The 21,412-nt window shown below is 38.0% G+C and overlaps 1 protein-coding gene across 1 annotated transcript in view; it reads right to left on the reverse strand.

The window, feature by feature from the left end:
* GLP1R (glucagon like peptide 1 receptor) overlaps positions 1-21,412 on the reverse strand; it is a 135,271-nt gene that overhangs the window by 13,834 nt on the left and 100,025 nt on the right. The window contains exon 10 of the mRNA XM_058163799.1: positions 10,911-10,971. Within this exon, the coding sequence (XP_058019782.1) occupies positions 10,911-10,971 (61 nt within the window). The remainder of the gene's footprint in view (positions 1-10,910; positions 10,972-21,412) is intronic.

Consider the following 21,412-nt stretch of genomic DNA (forward strand, 5'->3'; position numbering starts at 1 on the left):
GAGGACCCAGATTGTTGGGGGTAATATGCAAATAATGTTTACATTGGAAACCACTCAGAGAGTGCTATAAAGTGCTATGGGGCAGTATGTAAGCCTAATTGCTATTGTTATCATTCCGATGTGAAAACTTGTAAGTTTTCCAGAATACGTTTTTCACATAGGATCCAAAATTCCCTAAAACGGTAGATTTCCACAGGATATCTCAAAGGTGCTTTTTCAAAAGGCAACTGGTCTTTGTTTTTCCTTGAAGACATTTCACCCTCATCAGAATAGAGCTGGAAAGGATCTTGGAGGTCAACCCACTCAAGCAGGAGATCCTAGACAATTTCAGACAAGTGGCTGTCCAGTCTCTTTTTAAAGACTTCCAGTGATGAAACACCCACAACTTCTGAAGGCAAGCTGTTCCACTGGTTAATTGTTCTCACTATTAGGAAATTTCTCCTTAATTCCAAATTGCTTCTTTCCTTGATTAGTTTCCATCCATTGTTTCTTGTACTTTGGAAAATAAGTTGACCCCAACTTTTTGTGGCAACCCTTCAAATACTGGAATAGGGCTATCATGTCACCCCTAGTCCTTCTTTCCTCTAGGCTAGCCATACTCAAATCTTTAAACCATTCTTCATCATGAAGACATTTCCACAGAAGCCAACTATAACCTAGGATCCTTATAACTTCTCAGATAAGACTATTTAGCATGTCCCTAAATGTCAGGTTGAAAAGATCAGGTCTTCCAGTTTAATTGGGCGTTCACATGTAGACCCGATCTTTTGTACCTGACATTGAGTGACATGCTAACTATTTTTATTGGAGAATACAATCAATGAGTGCAATTAATGAAGTTTTAACAGGTATAAAAAGGTAAAAGGTAAAGGTTCCCGTTGCACATGTGTGCTAGTCGTTCCTGACTCTAGGGGGCGGTGCTCATCTCTGTTTCAAAGCTGAAAAGCCAGCACTGTCTGAAGACATCTCCATGGTCATGTGGCCAGTATGACTAAATGCCAAAGGCGCATGGAACGCTGTTACCTTCCCAACAAAGGTTGTCCCTATTTTTCTACTTGCATTTTTTACGTGCTTTCGAACTGCTAGGTTGGCAGAAGCTGGGACAAGTAATGGGAGCTCACCCCATTATGCAGCACTAGGGATTTGAACTGCTGAACTGCCGACCTTTCGATCAACAAGCTCAGCATCTTAGCCACTGAGCCACCATGTCCCTATTTGATATAGGTATACATACATAAAATTATGTTTAATATTATTAACTGTCTTACATGCCATTCATGGATGGAGAGATAAGACAAGGGTGTAAAGGAAGCAGAGCAAGGGCCAGGAAGGATGTGGCAAAGGTTGGGGTGAGTGTATAGGGGTAGGCAAAGGGTGAAAAAGAAGCACAGTCAGGTTCAGGGATAGTATGAGATAGGTATGGTGAGGCTCAGGGAGGATGTGCAGAGGGGGTTGGGCAGAGTGGGTGGCTGGGTGGCCAGGAGAAACATGCAGTGACTTAGGATCTTCCCTACTGAATTCCCCATTGCCTTTCTGAGGAAACCAGCAGGGAAGTTTACAAGTGGCAGTCATGTGCAACCAGCCGTAAGTGTGAGCTGTTTGCCAAGTGCTCAGATTGCAATTACATGACTGCGGGGGTGCTGGGACAGTCAGAACTCTGAGGACCAATTATAAACATCATTTCTTCAATGTCATCATAATTTTGAACAGTCGCTGAACAAGTGGTCGACTATCTATATACTAAATGCGCATCAAAGGAAGCACTTATCTTTTTCTTTAGTTTGTCAAATGAAACATGTTGAGCACCCAACATATTTCAAGAGATGGACAAAACCACTGTGTCCACTTACCAGAATAATTAGTCAGCAGAACTAGGGTGAAAAAGAGGAAAATGATTTGATTTTTAATTACATCTTTGTTACTTGGACCTTGCCTAGGCAACTAAAATCTTTGAACTTAAAACAAAAATTCACTCATCCAATCCTGCAGGATGTTTTTATTAAAGGTAATTCATACCATTTAAGAAGTGAAAAAATTATTCATGCTTTATGTTTAAAACTATTGATTTTCACTTCCATGCACAAAGAGATTTAATGGTTGCTGGGATCATTGAAGATTGAACATTATTTATTTTTCATTATCCTTCAAAGGCAAATCACAAGCTCATTTTATAACATGGAGTAATTTATTATAAGTATGAAGACTATTAGGATATTTAATAGCCATTCCTACCTTTTAGAGTAAGGGACGAAATGCTGCCTTTTACAGAGAGGAAAGCCACAAGTATATTTTACAATTTTACAAATATGTTTGTAAGATTTAGGTAACCGATCATACTTCATGAGTTCTACTGATTTGATAATGTGTTTAACAGAAGTTGTAAGTCTTTTTTAAAATAACATAAAAGGCAAGCAATTGAACATAATAAACACTTCAAACACATCTTTAGACTGACAAAAATCTGCTATGCTTGTAAGCGTTCTGGGTGCCTAGAAAACTGAAAAATTACTGTAATCTGGTTTTAGAGAAGAAATTCAGAAAATGTTAGAAATACCCCAAAATAATATGACATACACAAAAATCTTGTATTAATAATAGTAATAATAAAAACTATATTTTCTGTACAGCTTACTCAGACAGTTGAAAATGCTGGATTTCACAAAGACTGTTTAAATGAAACTTGTAGGTTCATCATTTATGCACACAGCAACAGATGCAACAAGACTATTTCACATTTGCAACACCCTCAAAATCATCCTTTAGAAGAATCTCTTTTTATCCCTTTCATGTTTGTCTATACTGCCTTTTCAGAAACTACTTCTGTCAAACTTAATTCAAAGACATATTCAACATCACTAATTTAGTAAGAAAGCAAAGAGGCATCAAAACAATTGTAATAACCAATATTCTCACTGTTATACTGACAATTTACAATACCCGAACACAATGGTAGCAATATTAAATACTAAACTGTTCTAGCAGACCAGGGGAAGGGAACACCAGAATGCTCACTCCAGTGGACATAGTTTGAAGGCTTTTGGGTAATCACTTTAAAAGTAAAGGTAAAGGTTCCCCTCGCACATACGTGCTAGTCATTGCCAACTCTAGGGGGCGGTGCTCATTTCCATTTCAAAGCCGAAGAGCCAGCGCTGTCCGAAGATGTCTCCGTGGTCATGTGGCCGGCATGACTCAACGCCAAAGGCGCACGGAACACTGTTACCTTCCCACCAAAGGTGGTCCCTATTTTTTCTACTTGCATTTTTATGTGCTTTCAAAACTGCTAGGTTGGAGACTTCCTGGTTGGCTCCGTTGGCAATGGAGGTGATCTTTCTGGTCACCAACCTCTGGATCGTGTTGGACTGCTAAGACAGCGACAATCAACTGTCCAGCAGTTCGGAAATCCCCCTCTTCGGGAGAAGAAGCGGAGGTGAGCAAAAAGAAGCAGAGGTAGAGCTTCCCTAGAGCTCCTGGAAGATACCAGGGGGCTCGAAGGGTTAAGCCCCCTCAGAACTTCAAAGTGCTCCAGATCTGAGGCTTTTTTCCTGCTCCGGCAGACCTAATTGCCGCGACCAACTGCCGGGACCAATTTTAACTTAAAGAAGATAATACCGGACTGAACAGAAACAGGAGAGCTCTAATTATAAAAGCAAGTAATCAATCAATTCCCTGTTTTTTTGTTTTTTTTTAAGTTTTGGATTTGACTTCAAAGTGAAAATGGCGATCGTTCTTTAATGAGCTACGCAGTTGAAAACGAAAGTGTTACAATTCTCTGTCTGCTGTTTATTGCTGAAGGCCAGCTGGAAATTTTTTTTAAACATTGTAATGAGAAGGGAGAAGAGCTTGAGATATTGAGACTGATTTTAAAATTAAAAAAAAAAAAGACTTAAAAGGTTTATACGTAATATTAGCCAGGACCAATTTTAACTTAAAGAAGATAATACCGGACTGAACAGAAACAGGAGAGCTCTAATTATAAAAGCAAGTAATCAATCAATTCCCTGTTATTTTTTTTTTAAGTTTTGGATTTGACTTCAAAGTGAAAATGGCGATCGTTCTTTAATGAGCTACGCAGTTGAAAACGAAAGTGTTACAATTCTCACTGCCTGTTGTTTATTGCTGAAGGCCAGCTGGAAATTTTTTTTTAAACATTGTAATGAGAAGGGAGAAGAGATACTGAGGCTGAAAAAAAAAGATTTAAAAGGTTTATACGTAATATTAAGTTAAAGAGAAATTTTAAGAGATGGCAGCAAAACAATTAAAGTCAACTGTTACAAAAACCCCAGGAACATTAACACCGGGAGTCTCTCCAGCACATACAGCAGATACAAAATCATTAAATTTGGAAGCACTTCAGGATAACCTGAAAGAATTTATGAAAGAATCTCTTAACGATGCTATCAAGGTCAACAGCATATAAAGAGATTATATAATGTATTGGTTGAAATTGATTCAGAAATGGAGTTGGTTAAAGATTGTATGGTAAAATGGGCACAAAATTTTCAACAACCTATAATGTTAGAAACATGGGAAAAAATTTGGGTGAGGAATGTTAAATTCACGCAAGCACAAAATTTAAGAGAAAATTTTTATAAAATGTTTTATAGATGGCATTTAGATCCTAAAAAACTGTCATGTATGTATCCAAATGTGAAAGCAAAATGTTGGAGATGTGATTGTGAGGATGCTACCTATTATCATATATGGTGGACTTGCAAAAAGTTAAAGCCTTTTGGATTAAAAATATGCTGGATTATGCAGAACATTTTGAAAAGAAGATCAAGTTTGTTCCACAGTTCTTTTTATTAGGAAGAAATTCAGAAAATGTTAGAAATACCCCAAAATAATATGACACACACAAAAATCTTGTATTAATAATAGTAATAATAAAAACTATATTTTCTGTACAGCTTACTCAGACAGTTGAAAATGCTGGATTTCACAAAGACTGTTTAAATGAAACTTGTAGGTTCATCATTTATGCACACAGCAACAGATGCAACAAGACTATTTCACATTTGCAACACCCTCAAAATCATCCTTTAGAAGAATCTCTTTTTATCCCTTTCATGTTTGTCTATACTGCCTTTTCAGAAACTACTTCTGTCAAACTTAATTCAAAGACATATTCAACATCACTAATTTAGTAAGAAAGCAAAGAGGCATCAAAACAATTGTAATAACCAATATTCTCACTGTTATACTGACAATTTACAATACCCGAACACAATGGTAGCAATATTAAATACTAAACTGTTCTAGCAGACCAGGGGAAGGGAACACCAGAATGCTCACTCCAGTGGACATAGTTTGAAGGCTTTTGGGTAATCACTTTAAAAGTAAAGGTAAAGGTTCCCCTCGCACATATGTGCTAGTCATTGCCGACTCTAGGGGGCGGTGCTCATTTCCATTTCAAAGCCGAAGAGCCAGCGCTGTCCGAAGATGTCTCCGTGGTCATGTGGCCGGCATGACTCAACGCCAAAGGCGCACGGAACACTGTTACCTTCCCACCAAAGGTGGTCCCTATTTTTTCTACTTGCATTTTTATGTGCTTTCAAAACTGCTAGGTTGGCAGAAGCTGGGACAAGTAACGGGAGCTCACCCTGTTACACAGCAGCACTAGGGATTCGAACTGCTGAGCTGCCGACCTTTCAATCGACAAGCTCAACATCCTAGCCCCTGAGCCACCGCGTCCCTATAGGCAATCACTTTACCTACACTTAAATGAGTTAAAATTTTACTGATCTTTAAATCTACAAAAGACAGCAGTGTTTAAGTATTTATATTTAACTTATTTATATATACTTTTCTAAACACCCCTAAAAGCTGCAGAAGACATGAAAAAAAAAAGCCTCAGTGAACCGTACAGTGAATACACAACAAAACACTCCTGTAGGAAGATGCTGAGACTCAAGTAATTATTACAGTCATGCAATGTGCTATTACAAAAAAGTTTCTGAAGTTTTGTTCTGAAAATCCCCAACTAATTATGGAAAGAACAGCTATAACTGGATTATGTATACATTGGGTAAGATTCAGGTTAGACATATAGCAAGGGAACTTAAATCTAAAAGATCCACTTGATCATGAAACTCACTGTGACTTTGAGTCAGTCATACTCTCTTAACCCAATCGCTTCACAGGGGTTTTGCTGTAGAAATAAGGTAAACACTCATAACATGTAAACTCCTATAAAAACACATTTTAAAAAAATACAAATAGAATAGAATGACAGAGTTGGAATGGACCTTGGAGATCTTCTAGTACAGCCCCCTTTTCAGGCAGGAAAACCCATATAATTTCAGACAAATGGTTGTTCAATCTCTTCATAAAAACTTCCAGTGCTGTAGCATTCACAATTTCTGGAGGCAAGTTGTTCCACTAATTAATTGTTCTAACTGTCAGGAAATTGCTCCTTAGTTCTAGATAACTTCTTTCCTTGGTTAGTTTCCATCCATTGCTTCTTGTCCTGCCTTCAGGTGCTTTGGAGAATAGCTTATCTCCCTCTTCTTTTTGGCAATCCCTGAGATACTGGAACATTACTTACTGGTATCATATCACCCCCTAGTCCTTTTCATTAAACTAGAAATACCCAATTCCAGCAACCGTTCTTTATATGTTTAGCCTCCCCTAATCATCTTTGTTGCTCTTTTCTGTACTCCTTCTAGAGTCTCAACGTCTTTTTTACATAATGGTGACTAAAACTGGATGCAGTATTTTTTTTATAAAATAAGTTTACAAAATAGAAACCAGACTTTAAGTTTATTGCCATCTATTCCTTCATAACTTTTTATTTTAAACTGTCCAGAATAAATCTTTATATTCATCATTATTTCCTCAAATAAATTTTATATGCAATTTTCCATTTTTGCAGTTTTGCAAATGTAAGTTTGTATGAGTATGTATAATTTATATAAATTTATAAATAATTTTATAAATTATAATCTATATAATTGTAATTATAAATTATATGTATGTATGTATGTATATGTATGTATGTATATATATATGTATATATATATATGTTTTCGTAGGTTATATATATATTATATATTATATATTATAAATTATAAATTATATTATATTATAATATAGATTATATAATATATATATATAATATAATATATAATATAATATATATACATAATTTTACTAATGTATACATTTCTGAGAGCATATTTGTTCATACCATGCTACTGCAATATAGAGAAAAAAATTCACACAGTAAAATAAAAAGTAAACCAATGTCTACTACAGAACTATTTTTAAATGGGTTAAGATTAAACTTTTGACGGATCTAGTAAATTGTAATAATAAGTTAAACTTCTGTATGGATATTGACTAGTCCAGTAGTATCCATAGCATATAGTTGTGCTAATGCATAAATTTAAGAGTTTTGAGACTATACGTTATGAGATTTCTATACTGCTTCCTATGTCCCAAAATATTTCAGTTTTTGCAGATATGACACTGCACATATTGCTTTTATAAACATTCCTGCAAACCCATCAGGCATCAGATGAGAACATGCATATTAGCAGGTCACAACAATACTGCTAAAATCGTTGCATTAATTTTCAGCTACATAAAACCTGAAGCTACATTGCATAGAAATGTTGGCACAAGAAGGAAAAATTCTGATTAGAGAGAACAATTAAAGCATCAAGCACAAAAGGGAAATAAACAATATTCAACCGATACATATCACTTGGCCAGTGTCAAAACACAATATTAGGAATTTGCTCTACACACTGTTCAATAAAATGAATGAATACACTGTGGTGAAAGGTGACCAGAGTAACAATTCAGGTTTCACTTCACCATAATCATTTCCAGTGGGCTCCAACTAAGTGAATAATAAGGTACAGAATCTGTGACGCTCTAGATTCATTAAATGTTCTCCTCATGTGTGAAATAAGTTTGTAGAAACTATTTCTATTGTATCTAGTTCCAGTATATCAAGTTGATATTGCTGAATAAAAACAGGAATGTGATTCTTTTTGGTGCAAGCAGTGCAAGTAGCCATCAAAGCAGGACAATAAGATGCAGTGGAATTGCAAAACAAAGGTGAAGATACTATGTGTATTTATTCTTCACTTAATGAGTGTGCATATTTTTTAACCAATAGTTTATGGGTTAATATCTTAATTTCTCAATCAAAAGCAAATCATTTGGTGTAGAGAATTTACATTGGCAAGGTAAGATATATTTCCTTTATCTTTTCAGGTACACTCTTTATCAACAGGTATTTTCTTGGCACATATGCCAGGGGAGATACCTTTATATTTTCTCAAAACAAAAAAGTGATTAAGGGGGAAATGTATATATTCTCTAAATCAATGCCATGAACCTCTATGTAGAACATGCTTCTAGGACTGGACTATGCCAAAACTAACTTTGGGATACACAACTGTTATCTCTAGGGTCTAAATCAATTGAAGATATATAAAGAGTTTGTTTTATCAGTCTACCTTTAATATTACATTTACTATTACTCTTGTATTTGCAATAAAAACATTAAGTAACCTAACTAACTGGACATTCATTGATGATGATCTGTTTACTTGCTGCTATGGGACAATGCATAAGTTCAGGTTGTGCCTTGTTATCAATTTTATGTTTGATCAAATTTGTCACGGAACAGGTGTATTAAAATCATTTATAACTGGTGAGTAAATGACAGCTAAATAAGTGCAAAATATAATACATATAAAAAAACATACTCATCCTGAACTTCCCCCCAAATTCATTCTAGTCATAATTGATAAAGCAAGGGCACAAAAATATAGTTATTGTGTAGGTATAGCATGCTTGCTTCATCAAATGGATACCCGCAGCTAAAAAAAACTTTGTATATTTTTTATAAATAAGTTTTACTAAGTCAAATGAAAGAAAAAAACAAAATCAGTCCCCTGTTGAGACTAGCACCTATTTCTGCGGGACAATACTTTATAATAATAACAATCTGCTGTTGAAGCTTTTTGCAATCCACAGGAAGCATGGCTTATTACTAAAGATGTGAGTAAACATGCTTTATCAGACTAAAGACGCTACAAAATCAGATTAAAGGTTTACAAGTTCCGTTTCCACGGTGACAATTCACTAGTATGATTGTAGGAATAAATTGATCAGGGGCTATGAGATTTGAGATTTAATCTAGACAAGGCAGAAACAGTGATGGTCAATAAACAAACTGGGGAATAAAAATAAACTTGGAACAAAATGCAGAAGTGAGAATGTTTCAGTGTCCACTTTTGGAATCATTATTACTCCCCATCTATTTCACACCCACTGGCTTTGTATTTATTTCCAAAGTCTGCCATATACTAAACAAACAAATATTTCCAAAGCCAATTCAATGTCGAGATAGCCCTGATAAGTTTAGAATCAGGTAACTGGAAAGATATCCTGCAAAGGGTCTCCATTTGCATTAGACCTGTCACTGGAGATTTATCATCATGGGGAAAGTGAAGCACTGTAGACTATTCTTGAATGGTTGAAGTATGTAAACCATTGTGAGTATATGTGGATTTTGCAGCATACAAATCAAAGCAATACATACAAATAAGTACGAGAGAGTGCAAGTACGAAAAATGAAGCTCAGAACAATCTATCTGAAACTCTGGAGTTTTGGTGGGTAGGAGGACAGAAAGTTACGGTTATACTATTTTTTTCACCAGGGTTTAATGATTTTTAACCAGTATTTAAAAAAAACCAACTACCAGTAAGGATGCTTTTTAAATGGTGGTTTTATTAACCAGATTTGTGTTGTTGTGAAGGTAGTCCTTGATTTATGACCACAATTTGAGCCCATTTCTGTTGCTAAGCGACACGGTTGTTAAGTGAGTTTTGCCCCATTTTATGAACTTGCTTGTCACAGTTGTTAAATGAATCACTGCAGTTGTTAAGTTAGTAACATGGTTGTTAAGTAAATCTGGCTTCCCCATAGTCTTTGCTTGTCAGAAGGTTGTAAAAGGTAATCACATGAACCCAGGACACTGCAGTGAAGCAGTTGCCAAGCATCCAAATTTTGATCACATGACCATGGAGATGCTGCAATGGTCATAAGTCACTTTTTCAGTGCCGCTTTAACTTTGAACAGTTACTCAACAAATGATTGTAAGAAAGGACTACTTGCATGGGGTCTTTATGAGGGCTGAAACGTGTTATATAATTGTTTTACCAAAAAGCATAAATCCATTGGAAACTCACTAATAAGGCATATGTGCAATAGTATTTCTTTGTGGTTGTCTCCTTCAATTAAAGTAGAACAATAAATACTGTGTTGTATCTTGAAACCAGAATCAATGACCAGAAGCTATGGATAGCCCAATCCTCATGGATCATGGATTTCCATTTAAAATCAGCTAAATGTTGTTTTTGTGACAAATTTTATCTCTTTTCTGTGGAAAAAAATAACTAGACAATAGACTAGAGTAGCCTATCACTAGTGTTTGATCTCTGATTAGTGTTGTTTCAACAAAATCACAATTCTTGATCCTCAAAATGTGCATTTTTTTCCATCACAGAGATTAATGTCATCATCAGAAAGTTTTATTAAATAAGCCAGGCATATTGGCTGCCTCTAGAGAGACAAGTTTAAAGACAGGCTGTCCAAGTGTGATAATGAGTCATGACGAAGGGCAGGATACATAAAACAGTGTACTTTTCCAGCCAGATGTATATTTAGGCATGCAGAAGTTGCTGAACAGCAAAAGCTTGTGCTTATTTGTTTGAATAAAATGTAACGAGAAGCTTTTAAACTAATCAAATGACAAGTGGAGCAAATGCACAAGATGTCAATACAGTAGCCATTGCCAAAGCAATTATAACCAAGAAAAATGTACAACTTCACTCCCTTCCACAAAACACAACCTTCACATGAATTAGTTAAGAATCAGAACTGAACCAACCCCTCATCTTCATAAAGGTACTTGACAATTCCCCAGAGGATTACAAACAGCATTGGCACACCTGGGGGAAAAAAGGAAAGAAGAAATGCATAGAGAATGAGTCAATAGAAAAACAATTAGGAAGGCTTGCAATGTTGTGAAGTTTTATTTAGTGCAAAACTTCCTTAGTCAAATGAGATTATAAGCGGAACTTATGCATTTACAGAGTCACTTATAATTATCTGATGACCTTTTAAATGCTCTCTCTTTAAGAAATCATTTGGGTTGAAAATCATAATGTTGGAAACACTTCAGTAACATCTTCAGTTATAGTATAAGACGACATCATGTTAGCAGGTAGAATGAAGCCCAGAAGTGCTAGAGAGAAATGCAAATACAGAAAAATCCAAAGAAATAAAGCATCACATTCCTTTAATTTCTTGGTCACTTCTTGTTGGGATATGAAGTACCAGAGGATACTCAAAATATGTAATTTGTTCTAAAACTAAGGCCATGCAGTTCTTGGCTCTTCCTCAAGGAGATGTTGATCAATCAATCTAGTGAGATGATGTTTCCTCTCCATGTTCCTGCAGTGCTACCATGGACATGGGCAATTGAACAAGTTTGAATTTCCTCCTGCTTCACCTTTCTAACCAATCCGTTCTTATGATAAGAAAATATGGCTAATAATATACAAAGAAAATATGCCTTCCTCCACTGTTATTGACTATGAATATTGAAATGCTGATATTGCTGATGAAAGACTGTTTAATAAAATGCAAAAAGTCAGTAAGCAATTACAGTTTGTTTAATGCATACCTGTGTGACATAGACAAGCATGCTTTTTTTTTTTACTCTCTCCTCATTTCCTTTAAAGTTAATGCCAAAGTGCTTTCTTGCTGGAAATTTGGTATAATTTATATAATTCAAATGGATAAAAGCAGGTGTGAAATCTACTTACCTTCCCTATCAGTTTGGAAGTGCGTCCCATAGGATTTTGGACCCTCTAAACAGGTTACTTCCTGGTTAAAACTAGGAAGTAATGACGCTCAGGCAGGCGGGCGGAGCCTCGTGCTGCTGCCGCTACCGGTTTTCCAAACCACCCACCGCCACCACTACTGGTTCGCTTGAACCACTACGAACCAGTAGTATTTCACCCCGGATAAAAGGTTTAAAATTAAATATAGAATTTAGGTTAGTTTTAAAGTAAATTTGCTTTAAATGTTAATTATATGTGGGTGAAGTTACTGCTATATAATGTAAATATCCAGTATTCCATTGTTTGTTTTTCTTCTTATTCATTGGTTTTATAATGGTTGACTTTGTGTGCTTCTGTAATTTTTATTGACTATCCCTTTCAAATTACTTTTTCTAATTGGAAATTTCTGGTCGCCAGCATTAGTTCACTTTTGCAAATTTAGTAAAGCCAAAATATAACCTATTTTTTAACTATGGTCCTAGCTACAGTTAAAAAGTGCTCCCTCAATTATTAGATGAAAATTACTAATCAGTAGGCTGGATAGTTTAGTACTGTTCAACTAGCCTTGCAGATTGAAACCAAGTATAGGAACTATGAGAAATTATCATTTGGTGACTGCAGATATTAAATCATGTATTTGACATTACATTATTCACAATTTATTAGATAGATATAAATTGGCCCAACTGATCATATAAGCAATAGGCTTGGTTACGTGGTGAATCAGTCCCCATGTACATCTGCAATAATGGATAACATTTCTGGGTATTATTACCCAGAAATATTTTTTCTTATCTTCTCAATGTTACCACCACTTTTGGCTTTAGAATATACTTATGCTCTTTTAATAGTACATGGTTTCTTCAAGCAACAGAGAAAAAAAAAACTACTGATACTCCTTTATTTATTAAATTTATTCTGATTTTTCTACTGTTAATAGAGTAGGCAGGCAAATGACGTGACAACAGAAAATCAATGCAAGCATAAAAATAGATTGTCTTGCTAAATGTGATATAATGCCTAGCTGTGGTTTAGTACTGCATGATATCCTGGGATAGTCTAACTGTCCCTGTGAAATCTTGTAGCAACCTGCACTTAGCTGTTGTGAACTAAGTTTTATGATCAGACTAAAATTCTGATTAAATCCAATTTGTAAAAGGTTTATCAAAGCAGGGAAAAGCAAACAAACAAACAGAAGTGGGGAAACTGCATTCTAAAGAATCATTTCAATCTTGTTCCGATAAATTTCAGTCACTGGCTTTGATACTATTCCTGAATTGAACATACATTGTTGCTATGTTTTATGCCAATAGCAGCTATAGGCAGTCAAAACCTTTGTATTCTTCTAGTTCTTAATGGAATACAGTATTAAATCTGATAAGAACTGTTATTAGAGAGGGTATTGCTAGAATTTAAAGAATGTATAAGATTTTTTTTCAAGAAATAAATCAAGGATTCATGATGGCATTTGTGCTATATCAATTCTTAGATAACTGATAAGGAAGTTAGCCACTGTAAACACTGAGTGGATCAGGAAGAAAAGAGATGCTTTCATGAGTTAGAATGCAATTTAGAAGTTTAACATTTAAAAAGTGGTATTTACACAATTAATATGTCCAATGTGATTACAGAATTGCCATCAGTGGACTTGTTGAGAATGAATATTGCATTAACTGTCTACTGAAACAAATAAATGACAATAAATACAATCCAGCTGTGGTAGTAAAAAAATGTATCAGATTTCTCATCCAAATTCATTTATAAACCCAGGTGCATGTTTAATTCAAAGAAACACTTATTTACTATGAAGGCTATCTTCTTGACTTTGAAACGAATTAAGGCTCTATTTATAATCCCTAACATTTATAAAATGAAATGTGCAAACTGAAAGGGAACAAATTATATTTCTGCAGAACCAACAGACGTGCAAAGCAATAACTGCTGTTACTGTAGAATTGTCGTGGCCAGAATATATCAGAAACATCTCCACTTCTGACTTTTATTTGCTGTTTGAAATCCAATTATTAACCCAAATGCCTGTTGTTGTGAACCCATTGCAGTATTCTGAGTATATAAAAAACAATAAAGTGCTCAGATATAAGTTGCTGTGTTGCTGCTAAATTTCATTGGTTCCATATGTTGAACAGTCTGGATTTGCACTGGACCATTATATACTGTACAGTTACTGCTATCTTTAAGCAATCTTTTCCCAACAGCATATGCTTCTGATAAGTTGAATGTGCCAGTCCCAAATGTCAGCACATTTGGAAGATACTACATTATAGGAAAATATGTTTAGATGAGTTGCAACAAAGGCTATAAGTTCCTGACTAGTGATCCAATGCAGTTTTTTTAACCTCAAGTGATATTTTAATATCCTTTATTTTATGTTAGCTCAGATCAGTAAAATGATTTTTACAGAAATGTAAAATTTGTTACTACTGGTTCTGTGGGCGTGGCTTGGGGGGGGTAATGTGACTGGGTGGGCATGGCCAACTTTTTTTTTTTAACTTTTAAAAGCATTTTTTCTACAACCTCTTCAACCGAAGAAGTGGTAGAAAAAAATGCTTTTAAAAGGCTCCTCTGACGATCCCAGCTGAGTTGCCTGATCGTCAGAGGCTTTTCTTTTCTTTTAAAAGCATTTTTTTTTGCCTTTAAAAGAAAAAAAAGCCTCTGACAATCAAGCAACTCAGCTGGGATCATCAGAGGAGCCTTTTAAAAGGATTTTTTTCTACAACCTCTTCAGCTGAAGAGGTTTTAAAAGCCTCTGATGATCCCAGCTGAACCGCACAATTATCAAAGGCTTTTTCTTTTTACTTTTAAAAGAATTTTTTCGGCCGAAGAAAAAATGCTTTTAAAAGTAAAAAAAACCCCAACCCTCTGATAATCATGCAGCTCAGCTGGGCATGGGGGGGGGAGGGTTTTTTGCTACTGGTTCTCTGAACCACCCACTGCCATTGCTACCGGATCGGGAGATCCGATCCGAACCGGGACATTTTCACCCCTGGCTCAGATGCTTGCTTAACTGAGTTGCTGATTATTTTCAATCTTTTGTGTACCTAGGAAAATATCTATGTACCTGTAAATTATCTTTTTTTGTGCTTGGTTTAAACCTGATGTTACCTGATGTTTTATTAACAAATAAGGTAAAAATACACTACAAATGAAATATAGTGAAAGCAAATAAGTGTTTGTAGAAAGCAATGTGAGGGCCTTGAGGGGAACAGGCAAAGCCGATTATGTAAGCAAAGAGGAATGAGACAATCCTTAAACAAGAAAGCATTTGGAAGAGACTCAGGCAAATGGAGTGGAGTTATCTCTTCACAAATAGTCTGAACTTCTGAGAAAAATATTAAAATTACATAAGGTGTAAAATTACAAAAGGTTTCTTTTAGTTTTATGGACAATTTAGAATTTGCTGATGCAGTGGCAGTTCAAGAGAGTATTCTAATTTTTCTGAAAGACAGATCTTTTTCAAGAACATATCTCTATGAATTCAACTAAGGTTCATAAAGTAGAGACATTACCAAGGAGAGTTTGGTTTTTAAATGAAAACCCAGTTTTTGCAGAGAGTGGTGAAATGAAATGCCATTACAGAAAGAAGCAGTAGTGGAAAAGTATAAAAAGAAATATGTCAGCGATCATGTTGGCGATCCTTTTTTTATCAGCAACTGCACAAAAAAGTGCTGCTGAGTTTTGTCCGAACCAGTCCCTTAGATTTTGAAGCCCTGATGTTCTTCTTCTGCCTGGACTTCGTTTGCCTTCAATCTTTCCTTGGAGGATTAAGTGAAGTATGCCATATTTTTCCAGGTGTCGCATCACATGTCCAAAATATTCTAACTTTCGCTTTTTAATGGTTTTGATGATTTTCTTTGGCTTTCTCAGGTGGCTTATCACCTCCTCATCCTTTTATTAAAATAGCCTTCCAAATCTTATTGCATCTATTTTATAAAAAGCGTATCATTTTATGATGATGCACTCAAGTATCATTTTGGGGAAACTAAGCATTTCTTATAATAATTGACTATTACTAGGTTATGGTCATACTGGTATAGAACCAATATTATATTTATTATTCTATCAATTAAGGACTAAGATACTAAAAAAAGATCAAGTTGGGAACAATTCTGGTTGGTGTATAATTGCTGTAATATAACAGTAACCACATTATCTTTTACTGAATCACTTGTTTCACTATAAAATTGGACATATGAGAGTTACAATACCCGGAAGCAGAGTTACAAAGTTAAATGCTAATATAAGAGCAGAGGACATGTAAGAGTTACTATATCCAGTAGCAGAATTACCAAATTAAATACCAATAAATTAAATTAAATGTCGATTTAGAAACCTGTAATACTTGTCATGCAGAAAAATTAAATGGGAATATAATTATCTAATAAAGAATCTAAAAAGTGATTCAAATATCCAGACATATTTGTTTTGTAGTTCTAAACTACAAAAGATATTTAAGATATGAGCCATAGTGGTCTGGTAGTTAGAATGCACTATTACAGGCTAACCTTTGCCACTGCCAGTTTGATCCTGACCAGCTCAAAGGCTGACTCAGCCTTCCATCCTTCAGAGGTTGGTAAAGTGAGGACCCAGGTTGTTGGGGGCAATAGGCTGACTCTGTAAACCACTTAGGGCTGTAAAGCACTAGGAAGCGGTATATAAGTCTAAGTACTATTGCTATGTAATTAGCAATAGCACTTACCGTATATACTCGAGTATAAGCCGATCCGAATATAAGCCGAGGTACCTAATTTTACCACAAAAACTGGGAAAAACTATTGACTCGAGTATAAGCCGAGGGTGGGAAATGAGGCAGCTACTGGTCAATGTAAAAAATAAAGATAGAGCCAAGTAAAATAACATGAATATTTATTTGAACGAAAAACAATAAAAGTGCAAAAGGGGGTCCCCAAAAAGAATATGGTATCAAAAATACAGTATCTTTAAAAGTAACAGCAACCAAGCTAACGAGAGCTAAAATCCCTCAAAACTGGAGTTCTCCTCCTCATCATCTGTTTGTCCAAACAGAGCTTCAGCTACTTCAGCTTCTGTGATGTTATCCGCATATACGTTGTCGTCATCACTGAGTTCACAGTCGTCATCATCACTGCTGTCACTCTCATACAATGCGCTGTCTTCACTGCCATCCATAGCATTACTAATGCCACATTTCTTGAAGGCACGTTGCACCATGTCCTCTGGAATATCTTCCCATGCATCACGAACCCACTGTGCTATTAGTTCTATGTCTGGCTTTCTCAGATTTCCAACTTTTGTCAGACGAGCTTGACCAGATGTCATCCATTCATGCCACATCCTTCGCACATGGTCCTTGAAAGGTTTATTTAAACTGACATCTAGGGGCTGCAATACAGATGTAAGCCCACCTGGAATAACGGCCAAAGTGACTTGAGATGACTTTGCCAATTTTTTTATGTCATCAGATGTGTGGGCTCTGAACATATCCCAAACTAACAGTGATCTTCTAGTCCAGTCCCCACTCCTCAAGCAAGAGATCCTATACTGTTTCAGACAAAGGATTGTCCAGTCTGTTCTTTAAAAACCCTCCAGGAATGAAGTGTCCAATAAGGTTCAAATTGCAAGTACCGGTAGTCCTCAATTTAAGACTGCAATTGAGCCCAAAACATTGTTTTGTTATTTTTCCCTAACCGTGTATGTATCCCCCTGCCCCCCATTTTACGTCAGGCTGCCATCAAAGCGAAGCACGGCTGAATATTATTATTATTATTATTATTATTATTATTATTATTATTATTATTATTATTATTATCATTATCATTATCATCATCATCATCATTATTATTATTATTATTATTATTATTATTATCATTATCATTATTATCATTATTATCATCATCATCATTATTATTATTATTATTATTATCATTATCATTATTATCATTATCATCATCATTATTATTATTATTATTATTATTATTATTATCATTATCATTATCATTATCATCATCATCATCATTATTATTATTATTATTATTATCATTATCATTATTATCATTATCATCATCATTATTATTATTATTATTATTATTATTATCATTATTATTATTATTATTATTATATGATGATGATGATTTTTTTGCATTGGACAGAGCGAGCTTCAGTTTACCAAACTTTGTATCTTTTAATGAAACGTGTTAGTCTGGAAGGGACTGTTTGAACTCACAAAACACTTGCAACTTTTAGTTCCGTGCTGAGGATTTTTGGAAAGCAGCCCAGCAATATTTATTTATTGCTCGGACTGCTCTTATTTTCACTCCCCCTTTTCTTTTCTTTTCCTTCCTCCTCCTCCTTCTCTGCCTCTCTTTCGTCCCCCACCTCCCGGGATCCTTGCGGGTCGAAGGTTCTGCCCTGCCTTACACCAGCCGCCCACCTATGCCAAGGTCTCCTGGCTCTTTCGCTCTCTGTAAGCAGCGGCTTCTCGGCAGCGTCGCCCCCTCCCTCCATGGATCGGCTCCTTCCCCAGCACTGAAGGCATCCTTAGGAATACACCTCCACCTCCAGGAAAATAAAAGAGGCAGAGAAGGTAAATCGCCCGCCCGTTCGGAAAGGAAGGAGAGGACTCCAATGGAAGAAGGAGAGGAGAATTACCAATAACAAACACAAAGCGCTGGGTTAGAGGTGCCTTGTCATGTACAAGGAGATCAGAGAGGGCAACCACCATGAAACAATAATCAGACTCAAAACGGGCTGCTTATTTGCCATTTGCTCTGGGTAGAACGGGTTTTTAAAAAATTGGTTTGGAGAAGGAAAGCTAATTTGCTGATCTGCGCGAGGGTCGGTTTCTTTTGCCTCCCTTCTTCTTCCTCCTCCTTCTTCCCACCCTAGCTTGCAATGCCCCCATCTCTCCTCCTCCTCCTCCTCCTGCCCCCTCTCGGGGAGAAATTGTTTGTTCTTGCCGTATTTCTCCGCTTTCCAAGAGGCTTTTCTTTTCACCTCTTTCTCCCCACCTCCCCAATTTCCATAGGGAAAAACCCTGGGGAAAACTTGGCAAAAATAAAATAAAATAAAAAGTACTGAGTGCAAATGTTTTTTTTATACTGTAGTTGGAGTTTTCCACGTTTCTTTCACATTCAAGGCAGCATTCTCCCCATCCTCGCTGCTTTTCCAAAACATGCTTTGAAACCTTTGCATTTTATTGGGATGTATTCGTGACAACGCCCCTCCGCCCCTCCGAGGCGAGAGGAGGACGAGTAAGAGGAGGCGAGTGACAAACAAATAAAGAGAGTTCTTCTGCCCTTGGCGTTGTCACCCTCGCCCTCCTCTCCGGCGAAATTGAGTGCGGCGGCAGTGGGGGTGGGTGGGTGGGTGGGGAGGCCGCCGTGAAGTGCCGGCTGGGGAGCCGGGATTGAAGTGCCGGCATGCTTTGCCAGCTCGGCCGGCTCGTTTTGGGCGGCGGCTGGCCTCGGCGTTTTCTTCCGCCGCTTTTGATGGCGGCGGCGGCGGTGGTCGGCGGAGGCGTTGACATTTCGCCTCTCACTCGTCCTCCTCTTGCCCGCGGTGGGGGCGGAGGCGTTGTCACCTCGCCCTCCTCTCCGGCGAAATTGAGTGCGGCGGCAGGGGAGGCCGCCGTGAAGTGCCGGCTGGGGGCCAGGAGCCAATCCGGGCTCCCCAGCCGGCACTTCACGGCGGCCTCCCCACCCCACTGCCGCCGCACTCAATTTCGCCGGAGAGGAGGGCGAGGGTGACAACGCCAAGGCGAGAAGGACTCTATTTGTTTGTCACTCTCGCCCTCCTCTCCGAAAAGCCGAAATTGAGTGCGAAGCGGCAGGGGAGGCCGCCGTGAAGTGCCGGCTGGGGGAGCCCGGGATTGGCTCCCGGCCTCCCCCAGCCGGCACGTCACGGCGGCCTCCCCACCCACCCACCCCACTGCCGCCGCACTCAATTTCGCTGGAGAGGAGGGCGAGGGTGACAACGCCTCCGCCCCTCCGAGGCGAGAGTGACAAACAAATAAAGAGAGTTCTTCTGCCCTTGGCGTTGTCACCTCGCCCTCCTCTCCGGCGAAATTGAGTGCGGCGGCAGGGGAGGCCGCCGTGAAGTGCCGGCTGGGGAGCCCGGGATTGGCTCCGGGCTCCCCAGCCGGCACTTCACGGCGGCCTCCCCACCCCACTGCCGCCGCACTCAATTTCGGCCGGAGAGGAGGGCGAGGGTGACAAACGCCAAGGGGCGAGAAGAACTCTATTTGTTTGTCACCCTCGCCCTCCTCTCCGAAAAGCCGAAATTGAGTGCGAAGCGGCAGGGGAGGCCGCCGTGAAGTGCCGGCTGGGGAGCCCGGGATTGGCTCCGGGCTCCCCAGCCGGCACTTCACGGCGGCCTCCCCACCCACCCACCCCACTGCCGCCGCACTCAATTTCGGCTGGAGAGGAGGGCGAGGGTGACAACGCCTCCGCCCCTCCGCCCCTCCGAGGCGAGAGGAGGACGAGTAAGAGGAGGCGAGTGACAACGCCTCCGCCCCTCCGCCCCTCCGCCGACCACCGCCGCCGCCATCAAAAGCGGCGGAAGAAAACGCCGAGGCCAGCCGCCCAAAACGAGCCGGCCGAGCTGGCAAAGCATGCCGGCAGCATTTGGGCTCGTCCTGCCGGCCCAGCTGTTCCCGAGGGCAAAAAACCCTCTCCCTGGGTCGGCTCTGCAAGGGTAGACTCGAGTATAAGCCGAGGGGGCGTTTTTCAGCACAAAAAACGTGCCGAAAAACTCGGCTTATACTCGAGTATATACGGTATCTGAATCCTGCTTAGTAGGACAATATTAATTCATAATTAAACATGAATGAGACATAATTACCAATTTCTCTCTCTTTCTGTCCTGCTGAATCACTTCTGAGAACATGTACAAGTTATTATACCTAGTAGCACAGCTTAAATTTCCACTGATAGATTCTTGATGAACTAAAAAAAAATATCATTCTTAGGTGGAAGGAGATGAATTACTTGCAACCCCTCTGACCTTTATCCATTAAAATAAAAGTTTTCCTTGACAACTTCAATGTTCAGTTCCTTAAAGGAATCCAAATAAACCTTCATTCAACATATTAACTTAAAGAGAAAATAATCTGATCAGTCACCAAAAGCTTATCAATTATAACGTTTTAGCAGCGGGAGGTATACAAACCAACAAGCAAAAGAAGCAAGCCAGAAATTCAACTCTAGTCTTTATTACAGGTAAGATTGTCTTATGATACAGTGGTACTAACTCTAACTGTTGCTTTAATAATGGAAATTTATGACACATTATAAGAGAAAATCATATTTTGCAACATTCACAGGACAAAAGCACCAATCTCGTACCTATCTAGAGCAAGTCATGAGAAGTTTAATAAAATAAAAGTGTAGTGCACTATAAGATAGGAACATTTCCAAACCCAAAGCAATACTGAATCTTCAGTTTTGGCATTTCTAAAGGCACTCCTGAAGCTCAACTCAGAGGGCATATAGGGCTTATAAATTCCATATCAGGATGGAAATGCATCCTGCTCAGCATTAGTAAGACATGG

This window comes from Ahaetulla prasina, chromosome 1 (assembly GCF_028640845.1).
Source record: "Ahaetulla prasina isolate Xishuangbanna chromosome 1, ASM2864084v1, whole genome shotgun sequence".
Classification (NCBI taxonomy): domain Eukaryota; kingdom Metazoa; phylum Chordata; class Lepidosauria; order Squamata; family Colubridae; genus Ahaetulla; species Ahaetulla prasina.